Genomic DNA, 12,305 nt, shown 5'->3' with positions numbered 1-12,305 from the left:
CACCCCCATTCTCTCTCCCTCTTTCTCTCTCTGTTACTCTTAAATAAATAAATAAATAAAATTTTAGCCAGGCGTTGTGGCACATGCCTTTAACCCCAGAACTTGGGAGGCAGAGGTAGGAGGATCACCATGAGTGCGAGGCCACCCTGAGAATATAGAGTAAATTCCAGGTCAGCCTGGGCTAGAGTGAGACCCTACCTCGAAAAACCAAAAAAAAAAAAAATAATAATAATTTTTTTGTGTGTGTGTTAAAGTGTGAATTCAGACACATCTGTACAGACGTGTGTGCCATAGCATGAATGTGGAGGCCTGAGGGCAACTTTTGGGGAGTCAGCCCCAGCCATCCACCTCTTTTAAGGCAGGTGTCTCTCTCCATCTCACTATTGTTTGTTGTGCTCATTCTGAACCTCCAGGAAGTTCTGTCTCTGCCTCCCTCCTTGCTGTCAGCATGTTGAGATTACCGAGGCCTGTGACTGCTTCCAGCTATTGCGTAGGTCTGGACATGTGAACTTGGCTATGTGGCTTGAGAACTAAGTTTTTTGTCCACTGAGTCGTCTCCCTAGCTTCTACAGCATTTTTTAAAGAAAAAAATTTTAAAAATATTTTATTCTTTTTTATTTATTTATTTGAGAGAGAGAGGAAAAGAGGCAGAGAGAGAGAGAGAGAGAGAGAGAGAGAGAGGGGAGAATGGGCACACCAGGGCCTCCAGCCACTGCAAATGAACTCCAGAGGCATGCACCACCTTGTGCATCTGGCTAACATGGGTCCTGGGGAATCAAGCCTCAAACCAGGGTCCTTAGGCTTCACAGGCAAGCACATAACCGCTAAGCCATCTCTCCAGCCCAAGAAAAATGTTTTTATTTGCAAGGGGGGAGAGAGAGAAAAAAAAAAGGAGAGGGAGGGCTGGAGAGACGGCGTAGCGGTTAAGCGCTTGCCTGTGAAGCCTAAGGACCCCGGTTCGAGGCTCGGTTCCCCAGGTCCCACGTTAGGCAGATGCACAAGGGGGCGCATGCGTCTGGAGTTCGTTTGCAGAGGCTGGAAGCCCTGGCGCGCCCATTCTCTCTCTCCCTCTATCTGTCTTTCTCTCTGTCTGTCGCTCTCAAATAAATTAAAAAAAAAAAAAAAAGGAGAGGGAGAGAAAATGAATGAGTATGAATGGGTAAGTGAGGGTCTCAATCCCAACAAATTAATTCTAGATACTTGAACCACTTTGTGCATCTGGCTTTAGCTATTTTTTTTTCTTTTTGAGGTGTGTTCTCTAGCCCAGGCTGATCTCAGACTGGCTTAGAACTCACAATTATCTTCCTACCTCTGCCTCCTGAGTGCTGTGACTAAAGGCATGCCCTACCACACCTGGCTTATATCTGGCTTTGTGTGTGTACTGTGTGTGTGCTCGAGAATTGAATGCAGGTCTTTAGGCTTTGCAGGCAAGCATTTTAACTGCTGAGCCATCTGTCCAGCTCCACAAGCTATTTCTTTGTTTGTTTGTTTGGAGGCAGAGGCTCACGTTAGCCCTGGCTGCCTCGAGCACAGTGTGTTCCTCCTGTTTCAGCCTCCTGAGTGCTGCGTGATATGTGTGCACCATGCCAGCTTTGAGCCCTTTCTCTTTGGGCTTTTCAAGGTAGGGTTTTTTGCTTTCTACACAGGTGCTGACCTGGAATTCACTATAGAGTCTCAGGTGGCCTCAAACTCACAGCAATCCTCCTACCTCTGCCTCCTGAGTGCTGGGATTAAAAGCGTGCGCCACCACACCTGGCTTGAGCCCTTCTTTTAACAGCACCACAGTTATACAGTGTTTCATTATATCTCATCTTCTTCTTCTTCTTCTTCTTTTTTTTTTTTTTAAAAAAAAAACCCTTCATTTTATTTTATTTGTTAAGGGAGTGAGAAAAGCAGATAGAATAGGTGCGCCAGGGCCTCTGGCCACTGCAAAGGAACTCCAGATGCATGCGCCACCTTGTGCATCTGGCTTATGTGGGTCCTGGAGAATCAAACCCAGGTCCTTTGGCTTTGCAGGCAAGCACCTTAACCACTAAGCCATCTCTCCAGCTCTCATTATGTCTTTTCCATATATATTGCTAATGTACTGAGATCATATTCTCCCCTCTATTATTCCCTTTTCTTCTTCATGTTCCCCTCCCTGTTCCATTCCAGTAGTATCTTGTTTACTTTATGATTTCTACATATGAGCGAAAACATGCAGTATTTGTTTTTGTGGATCTTTTTCAATTGATGTGATTATCTCTTATTTTGAATATTGACTCTTCTTATTTTGTGAGGCCAACTCAGAAAATTTATTCTTTGTTTTTATTTTATTTATTTGAGAGAGTGTGTGTGAGAATGGTTATGCCAGGGTCTCCAAGCCACTGCAAACGAATTCCAGATACATGTGCCCCCTTGTGCTTCTGGCTTTATATGGGTACTGAGGAATCAAACCAGGATCCTTAGCCTTTGCAGGCAAATACCTTAACCACTGAGCATCTCTCCAGCCTTAAATTTACTCTTTGTAATCTATTTCTTTCATTTTGCTTTCTACTTAAATATGTATATCCTCAGCTTCTACTCTTGTGATTTTTTTTTTCTTGAATTACTTAGATTTGCATTAAGCAATTTCTTCCCTTGGTTAACATCAGATCACTAACTTTCTTTATGTACAGCTTGTGTTTGTCTGCAGAACTGTGGAGCTATATATACATGTATACATGCTTGCACGTATGTGTCCATACACATTCTTTTTCTTTACAGCTTGGCATCTCACATATGGGACTTGAGACATACTGTATATGTGCTCATGTCTGCCTTTTGCCATCAGATTCTTCTTTTTTCCATATTTTACCTTATAGCACCAGTATCTAACTAGCAGTTTCATGTAGATACTCTGGAAGATAAATTTCTTTTTTCCTAGTCTCACCAAGTCAGTGCCAGATTATTTCAGGTTGCTTGTTTGCTTTCTTTTTCTCCACTTTAGAATACTTCCATATTTTGTGGGCTTTTTTTTTTTTTGTGTGTGTGTGTTTTTCTGTTTAAAGATATCACTCTAGCTGGGTGTGGTGGCACACATCTTTAACGCCAGAATTTAGGAGGCATAGGTAGGAGGATCACTGTGAGTTGGAGGGTCACCTAAATTTAAGGCCAGCCTGGGATAGAGCCAGAATCTCACTCCAGTTTCTTCTCTGGCTCTCCCATAAGCCAGTTTTTCTAAGTAATGATTGTTGAAATGCTGTTCTGCTCAGTTTACTGACCTGGTTGGAAGGCTAGGGTACATTATTTGTTTTATTTCAAGGCAAGGTCTCACTCTAGCTCAGTTTGACCTGGAATATGTTCTATAGCCCCAGTCTGACCTTGAACTCACAGTGATCCTCCTATCTCAGCCTCCTAATTGCTGGGATTAAAGTCATACACCACCATACCTGGCTTCAGAGTACATGATTTTAATATTAAAGTCATGAGTAACAATAGGCATGTAAAAATTCATGTTGTTTGAAATTTGTTCAGCTGAGTAAATACATAATCCCTCCCTCCATGGTCAGTTCCTTTAATTCTGTGTTTATCCATTGTCATAGTCTAGGTTCATTCACATGTCTGTGATACCATCTGTGTGGAGTTTGTTGTTGAGGCAGGACTTCTGCGCTTCTTAATTATTCTAGGAAGTGACCTACACTTGAAGCTGGAAGTTGGTTTTTCAATGACCGGAAACCTTATAATAAACACAGAACTATGAAAATGTGAAAATGAAAACAAAAAGTTACGATGTTTTGCTTTGTTTACACTGAAGCTCTGTGTATTCGTTTGATATAACCACTGACTGTGGGTCTTTATACTTACACATTCTTCATGTCAGATGTAAAGCTCCTTGAAGGAGCTAAAGTTAATTTGTAAATCAGTCCCTACCAACAATGATGAAGGTTTTAAATCTACAAGGTAAACATTGTACTTGTTTTTTTTTGTTTTTTGAGAGTGGGTCTTGCTCTAGCCCAGACTGACCTGAAATTCACTATGTAATCTCAGACTGGCTTCAAATTTACAGCAATCCTCCTACCTCTGGTAAACACTGTACTTTTTTAAAAAAAAGTATTTTATTTTTTCGTATTTGTTTATTTGACAAAGAAAGGGAGAGAGAGTGTGAGAGAGAATGAGCGGGCCAGGGGCTCCACCCACTGCAAACGAACTCCAGGCACATGCACACCCTTGTGCATCTGGCTAACATGGGTCCTGGGGAATTGAACCTGGATCCTTTGGCTTTGCATGCAAATGCCTTAACCACTAAGCCATCTCTCTAGTCCAACACTGTACTTTTAAAATTAATAAATCATTGCAGGAGGATAATTTTGTACATTTCATTTTCATACCATATCAAGTGCAAAACAAGGTAAATATACAAAATAGTATTATTGCTCTCTACTCTGAAGAAGATGAATACTCACATTCTTGTTTTTAAGCCCAGAGTAACTAATTTGAGAAGAAATGTGCTATTACAGGATGTGGTGTCATTTGAAGATGTCACTGTGGACTTCACCTGGGAGGAGTGGCAGGATCTGGATGATGCTCAGAGGGTACTGTACAGGAACGTGATGCTGGAGACCTATAGCAGCCTGGTGGCCCTGGGTGAGTGTGCCCCCCCCCCGCCCTTGTAAGTGTTAAGAGTTCGCACTTTCTTTGTAGTTAGTATACTAGCCCTTGTGAGTTTAATGCTGTTCAGAGCCATGAATAATGTGATTGCTTACCACTCGAAAAGTGCACATTTTCTATTTCATTGTACAATTCCTAACACTTAATTTTTTTTTTTTTCATCAAAGAACTTGGCTTAGAACTTTGTAAAGTTCTAAATTACTTCTATCAACAGGGCAATGCATTTCCAAACCTGACTTGATATTCAAGTTGGAGCAAGGAGCAGAGCCATGGACGGGAGGAGATCCTGCCCACCAGAGCCTGCCAGGTCAGTCAGTGCACACTTGATGGGGAGGCCAATAGAGGAGAGCCCAGCAAGGGTTTACCAGGCTAAGCTGATTTCACCAGTTTACCCCCATGTCCCGGAGGTGAGGAAGCTGGTTGGCATGCCTCACACATGTGTATGACATTATATACAGGGAGCGTTTCTCACACATACGTTCCTACTTTTCATAGCATTGAGTGATTTCTAACATTTCCTCAAGTCTGAGGAAATTGCTCAGTGGTTAATGGCATTTGCTTATAAAGTTTTCCAGTCTGAGTTCAATCCCCCAGAACCCACTTAAAGTCAGATGCAAACATCTGTGATCCCAATGCACTTAGAACAATGGGAGGCAGAACCAGGAGAATCTTAAGCCTTGAGAGTCAGCTAGTTTGACAGTCTGTGGTCTGACAATTCATTTGCAGCAGCAAGAGACCCTGTCTCAAAGAAGGTGGAGCACAAACACCTCAAGGTTGTTCTGTAATTTCTACACATGCTCTGTGTTACATGGGTGTGCCCAACACACATAATAAATCAATAAATAATTTTAAAACTCTATCTGCAATTTCCATGTCAGTACTCTCAGGTTTCTCTTAGCTATTTTGTGTGTGTGTGTGTGTGTGTGAGTGTGTGTGTGTGTGGTTTTTTGAGGTAGGATCTCACTCCAGCCCAGGCTGACCTGGAATTCACTAGGGAGTCTCAGGGTGGCCTCAAACTCACGGCAATCCGCCTACCTCTGCCTCCTGAGTGTTGGGATTAAAGGCATGTGCCACCACGCCCAGCTTACCTATTATTTTCATGGACCTTTTGTATAAAGACATTGAGTTATGATCATTTGTGCTTCAGGACATCCCAATGGAGCAGGTTTCATGCTCTGGTAATTGTATAATTGTACATAGGACAGAAATGATTGAATGTTGCCTATAATTTATAGAAATTCTGGTTAAAATGAAGCCAAGCATTTATTTGTGCTAAGTTTTCAAAAGCAGGTACATGTAATGTTGAATGAGAGTGAAAGGAGAAAGAGGAGGTGTGACAATTGGTGAAGGGTTATCAGAGAAAACTGTCTTAAGGGTACTTGGCTGCTGTTATTTACTTGTGTTTATGTTTCTGATTTCAAACCCAGGGTCTTGTCATGCTAAGCATGTACTGTTCCATTAAGTTAAGTTCTTTTGGGGATTATTAGCTGCTTATTTTGGGAAAACTTCAGTTTCAGTTAATTTTCAAAATATTATGTATAATAGGTGAATACAATATCTGAAATCTAGAATGGATACCAGCTGTTGAAATACAAATTTGGAATTTAGTCACTTAAAGATAGAAGTTACAGACTGCTACAGATATAGAGTTGAGAAAATTTAGAAATATATCTAGAAATTAGATTTGTGACTCATGCTTTCAGAAGTCATGACGAGGACCCAATATAAACACATGAAACAGGATAGTTTTGTATTTGAGAATCAAGAGATTCTTGTTCTTAAGCAGAAAAGTGAAACAGGTTTTCATATTGAAGAACTCAAGAGCATATTGAGGAGCAGTATAGTTTGAATGTAGCATTTCATTCCCTTTCTCTTTGGCTCTCTGTTTAACGTGTCCTTGTGGTACCCCATATGTCAGGGGCATTTGCCCACAGTGGCTGGAGTGGAACTTCGTGTGTTCATTCTATTGCTCTTCCCTCATGCTCTTGTTTTGAGTCAGTCTCATTTTACTAATTCCTGAGCTTATGAGGCTCCAATAATCCTCAGGTATCTCTTCCCCCGTATGACTTGGATTACAGGTGCATATGCCCACACCCAGCTGTTTCATGTGGGATCTGGAGATTTGAACTCTTAACAGTCTCTTTTCCTCATGCTTATATAAACCAGTTCACTTAATCACTGAGCCATCTCTCCAGCCTTTTTTTTAAATTCTAAATCAGCAAAGAGGATGAAAATTGTATAGAAGACTCCATTTTCTAATAAACTCATATATAACTAAAACTCCAGTAAGCAGAGTAATGTCTTGACAACACATGAATTATTAGGCACAGGTGCATGTACTGCAGCTTTGGGGAGAACTCCAGAGCTGATGATCTCAAAAAGACCCACACGCTTTTCAATGATTTGCAGTAAACATATTCAGGGCGGCAGACTGAAGCATACTGTACTTGTTCTGGTCCAAAGAAGAGGAACTGAGATTCAGTTAAGAAATTGCTGGAAGTTGCTCTGTGTAGAGCAGAAAGGAAGAGATTTTATATTTCAAATATCAGTAGTTTATACGGTATCGTCTCAAGTAACAATTCTAAGCAAATAAAGATGCAAAACCCTGCCCAAAAGAGAAGTTTCAGATTAGATGGCAGTCTCTTAGAGCTCACTCTTACTCTACAGAGAACTTGACTTGGAAATTATTAGCCCCTTAAGAGAATAATAAGAATGCCAGCAAGAGAAATTCATCTTTTTTTTTTTTTTTTTTTAAGGTAGGTTTTCACTCTAGCCCAGGCTAGCCTGGAATTCACTATGTAGTCTCAGGGTGTTTTTCAAACTTACGGTGATCCTACCTCTGCCTCCCAAGTTCTGGGATTAAAGATGTGCACTACCATGCCTGGCCTCAAAATTCATCATTTTTATAGTAACAAAATAATAGGAAAAAAAAAAACCACAGGAAAAGTCTTCCTTGACTGGAAAAATATGCCTAGCCATAGGTAAATATTTTATTCAAATATTTCTTCACAAAAATTAGCCAGGAGTGGTGACACATGCCTTTAATCCCAGAATTTGGGAGGCAAAGGTAGGAGGATCGCTGTGAGTCTGAGATCAGCCTGAGACTACAGAGTGAGTTCCAGGTCGGTCTGTGCTAGAATGAGACCCTACCTCGAAAATAAAACAAAATTAAATTAAATTAAACAATGGTAAACATTTTAAAATTAGAAAAGCTACCAGTGTATTTAAGTACATTAAGTCATTAGGAAGGAAATCTACATACATACTAGCCAATACTCATGATTGTGATAAAAATCTTGGTAATAGTAATAGGAAGAAACTTTATATACATGAAAATCCCATTAGAACTGCCTAGATATTGTTCATAGGTATTTCCTTTTCTGTTTATTTTATTTTATTTTTTTTTATTTTAGGGGGCCACAATGTGGAAGACACAACTAAGATCAGCCAGAAAAGTCAAGACAGACCTATGTGGAAAGTTTTTACCAATAGACACAGTACAGCAACTGAGGATTTAATAGAATTAGAAAACACTGTTTACTTGAGCTCAATCAAATTTTCGGATTTCATCATAAGTAATGAAAACTGTTCACTAGTGAAGACTTCAGCATTAAGTGGATTTCAGCATACATATCTTCCTTGTGAGCCTCATGGAAAAAACAATGTAAAGAAATCTGATGGATGTCATATAACAGGGAAATCCCTTAGGTGTCTTGACCATTTTGGTCAGCACCAGGAGATTCAAATGGGACAACAGCATTTTGAATATAGTGGACAAAATAAAGACATGAGAGAGGCAGAGTTATTGGAAATAACTACTCCATATAAAAGGCTCCCTATGGGACTGACTTCATGTAAACATAATGAATTTATGCAGGCAATTGATAAGTCAGCTGGGATTGTCAAGGTAAGGAGGAATATTTTTGTTAAAAACTATAAACTTACTAAACACCAAGAAACAGAATTAAGGGAGAAATCTTGTGGATACCTTGAAAGTAAGAAAACTTTCACAAGCAAATTAGAGCTTACATTTCATCAAAAAACACCTACCACAAAAAAGGCCCATGTATGTGTCCAGTGTGAGAAAGCCTTTAGCACCAAATCTTCCCTTACCATTCATCAGCGAATTCATACAGGGGAAAAGCCCTATGGATGTAATAAATGTGATAAAACCTTCCGCCAGAAGTCAGCACTTATTGCACATGAGAGAATTCACACTGGGGAAAAGCCTTTTGAATGTAATGTATGCGGAAAGGCCTTTCAACATAAGTGGTACCTCAGTGTGCATCAGAGAACTCACACAGGTGAGAAGCCATATGAATGTAAAGACTGTGGAAAGGCCTTTTTAAACAAGTCATATCTGAACATGCATCAGGGTACTCACAAGAGTGATAAACCTTACCATTGTGAAGAATGTGGAAAAACTTTCCATAACAAATCATACTTCAACATGCATCATAGAACTCACACTGGTGAGAAGCCGTATGCATGTAATGAGTGTGGAAAAGCCTTTTACCATAATTCAGACCTCCTGAGGCACCAGAGAATTCACAATACAGAGAAACCATATGAATGTATTGAGTGTGGAAAAGCCTTTCAAAACAAGTCATACCTCAGAATCCATCAGAGAACTCATACAGGTGAGAAGCCTTATGAATGTAAAGAATGTGGAAAAGCCTTTCAAAACAAGTCATACCTGAACAGACATCAAGTAATTCATACAGGTGAGAAACCCTATGAATGTAACAAATGTGGGAAAACCTTTCAGTGGAAGGTAGTCCTCAGTAAGCATTATAGCACTCACACAGGTGAGAAGCCCTATGAATGCCTTCTATGTGGAAAAACTTTTGCCCAGAAATCATCTCTTGTTGTACATGAGCTAATTCATAGTGGGGAGAAACCCTATGAATGTAATGTGTGTGGAAAAACCTTTACCCAGAATTCCAACTTAAGTAGGCATCAGAAAACTCACAGATATGGGATAGCCTGTGATGCTAAGAAGTACAGAGAAACAATGGACTGAAACTCACGCATTAGAATACATAGATACTTCCAGAGGAGAAACTATGAATTTGAGCAATGTGGATCTTCCTATCACAAGTCACCTTTCATTTCACATAAGATAACTCACACAGGAAGAATCGTAGGAGTGCACTGAATTGGAGAAACTCCCAACAAAATTCGTTTCTCAGCAGTTATCAGAGAACTCATGTAGGAGGAAAAAATCTTACAAACGTAATTAATGTGGAAAAACCTCTCATCACAAGTGAAAAAAATTAGTGCATACAGCTGTTCAACAGGAGAAAACACAGTAATATAAAAAATGTAAGAGAAGGGTTTACCTTATATCTTTCTTTAATGTGTTGAGACAACTCACTCATATTGGAGAGAAACTATGAACATTGTGAATATGCAAATTCAGTCTGTAAGAAGCATCAGAAACCTTTATTAAAGTTAAGAATCCTATGAATATAACTAGATGTTACATAAAATTTGTTTTTCAGTACACATGCATTAATAAATGAGATAATCCACATGGGGGAAAAACTTCAAATACAATCACTAGAAAACTGACTTGAAATCATTGCTTGCTAAATAGAGATGAACTGGGCGTGGTGGCGCACACCTTTTATTTTATTTTATTTTTCATCCTAGCACTTGGGAGGCAGAAGTAGGAGGATTGCCATGAGTTTGAGACCACCCTGAGACTACATAGTGAATTCCAGGTCAGTCTGGGCTAAAGTCAGACCCTACCTCAAAAAAATATGAGATGATGTTGCAAGAAAAATGTCTACAAATACAGTTAGTGTGGGAAAGCTTTTTGCTAGAAGTTAAATTCAAAAAGTATCAGAGAATTAACATTTATACAGAAAGGAAACCCTATAAATGTAGCAAAACTATCAGCCATGTCATACCTCAGTATGTATCTAACACTTCACATAGAAGTCCTACAAATGTGTAACAACATCCTCAGAAATAAAGCACTGGTTACATCACAAATGAAAAATATTGAGTGACAGAAATGAGCTTTGTTTTTTTCCAGAAATCTTTTGCTTTTACATCTCTGGACAAAGCCTGTAATTCCTAGCTTCTCCTAATTGTGGTTGTGACCAGTTTATTGAGGGGGAATACGAGCCTAACTAACAGCCCTCATAGATGTTACTAACCAAAAGACAATAGCCAGGCTATTTACATTTGCTCCTCATGCAAGTATGTAGTACAGGTGACCCTAAGGATGTTCTTTGTAATCATCACTGGATGAAATTTATTGGGGATTCATAAAAACTGAACAGAGGTCATCCCACCTATTTTATGAGTGTCCTTTACCTGTTACATAAATGAGTAATAAGCACTTATAGTGTTGATTATTACACTAGTAGGTCCTTGTTGGTAATTCACTTTATAAGTAATTCATGTTATAATTCATCTTTTTGAGATGAGAGCAGTGAGGATACTCATAATGAAGAGAGACCAACATTTTCATCTTTCATCTTCAAGTCAATCAAATGTGAAGAAATGACTTATTCGGAAATGTGTCAGGCAAGAATATCTCTTAGAAAATGTAAATCTTTTAAATCTGTCAAATCTTTAAATCACACTTCTATTGTTATGTATCAAAATTTGTAATAAATGGAAAATTTCCAATTCTTGTAATATGGATATGTATATAGGTTTTTCAAAAGAATTGTTAAATATAATATCAAAAACTTTGAGTACTTATCATAAATAAAATATAACTGATGATATAGCCTCCTGAGTTATATGTAACTAATAATATAGACATTTTTGGTTCACTTAACTGGGTGTTATGACCTACTAATGCTATCTGGTGAATAGGGCCAGGGATTCTGATACACTGTCTATGAAGATTGTAACAGCCATCTTACGTTGGTTATAAAGTACAACTTGTAATAAAATGAATAGGAATTTGATGACACATGTAGTATGTCTTAGGTCCCATATGCAGGATATCACACTGTCAGATACATGATTCTAGAGTCTATTAGATAAATGCAAGCTGTACATTAAAAAGTTGGTGTTGTTCTGGACAGATGGATCAGCAGATTAAGGTGCTTGCTTGCAAGGCCTGACAGCCTGGGTTCAGTTCCTCAGTAATCTCAAAAAGCCAGATGCACTAAGTGGTGCATGCATCTGAAGTTTGCATTTGCAGTGGCATGAGGTCCTTGTGCATCTTCATTCATTCATTCTCTCTCTGAATAAATAAAATATATATATAAATTGGTGTTGCCTAAAGTTAATTAACTTAAAAAACTGACTTAAAGGGAATATTCAAGAAGAAAAATAAAAATGAACTTGGGCTGACAATTGAGAGCTAGAAAAGGAAGTGTTACCCACTGCATTCCCCTGAATTTGAAGGCATCTTTTCTTGAGCCTCCAACATGTCTGCAGAGGCTGCTTTTCTTTGTCTTACACAGGCTGATTGTTTAACACAGGTGGTCCTGAGTCATGTTAGTCAGAGTGACTATGAGCTATATGTGGCCATAAGCATTAAACTCTAATTAAAATTGAAAAATGTAGAAATAATAAAATGAGGAATCAAATATTTAATGATTAAAAGTAAGAAATGAGCCGGATTTGGTAGCCGACACAGAGGTAGGAGTATCACCATGAGTTCAAGGCCATCTTGACACTACCTGGAAAATTCTAGGTCAGCC

General features: G+C 39.0%; 1 protein-coding gene across 6 annotated transcripts in view; it reads left to right on the top strand.

The window, feature by feature from the left end:
• Positions 1–11,733, top strand: part of LOC101611988 (zinc finger protein 883-like) — a 48,925-nt gene extending 37,192 nt beyond the window's left edge. For 4 of the 6 annotated variants that reach the window (XM_045160284.1, XM_045160281.1, XM_045160283.1 and 1 more), the window contains 3 exons: positions 4,479–4,605; positions 4,844–4,936; positions 8,043–11,733. In XM_045160284.1, the coding sequence (XP_045016219.1) occupies positions 4,572–4,605; positions 4,844–4,936; positions 8,043–9,652 (1,737 nt within the window). In that variant the 5' untranslated portion in view covers positions 4,479–4,571 and the 3' untranslated portion in view covers positions 9,653–11,733. The remainder of the gene's footprint in view (positions 1–4,478; positions 4,606–4,843; positions 4,937–8,042) is intronic. The other 2 variants (XM_045160285.1, XR_006639306.1) reach the window with 2 other exon arrangements.
• The last annotated feature ends 572 nt before the right edge of the window (positions 11,734–12,305 follow it).

Source organism: Jaculus jaculus, chromosome 10 (assembly GCF_020740685.1).
Source record: "Jaculus jaculus isolate mJacJac1 chromosome 10, mJacJac1.mat.Y.cur, whole genome shotgun sequence".
Classification (NCBI taxonomy): domain Eukaryota; kingdom Metazoa; phylum Chordata; class Mammalia; order Rodentia; family Dipodidae; genus Jaculus; species Jaculus jaculus.
Note: the sequence above shows the minus strand (reverse complement) of the source record. Positions and strands in the feature narration are given on the sequence as shown.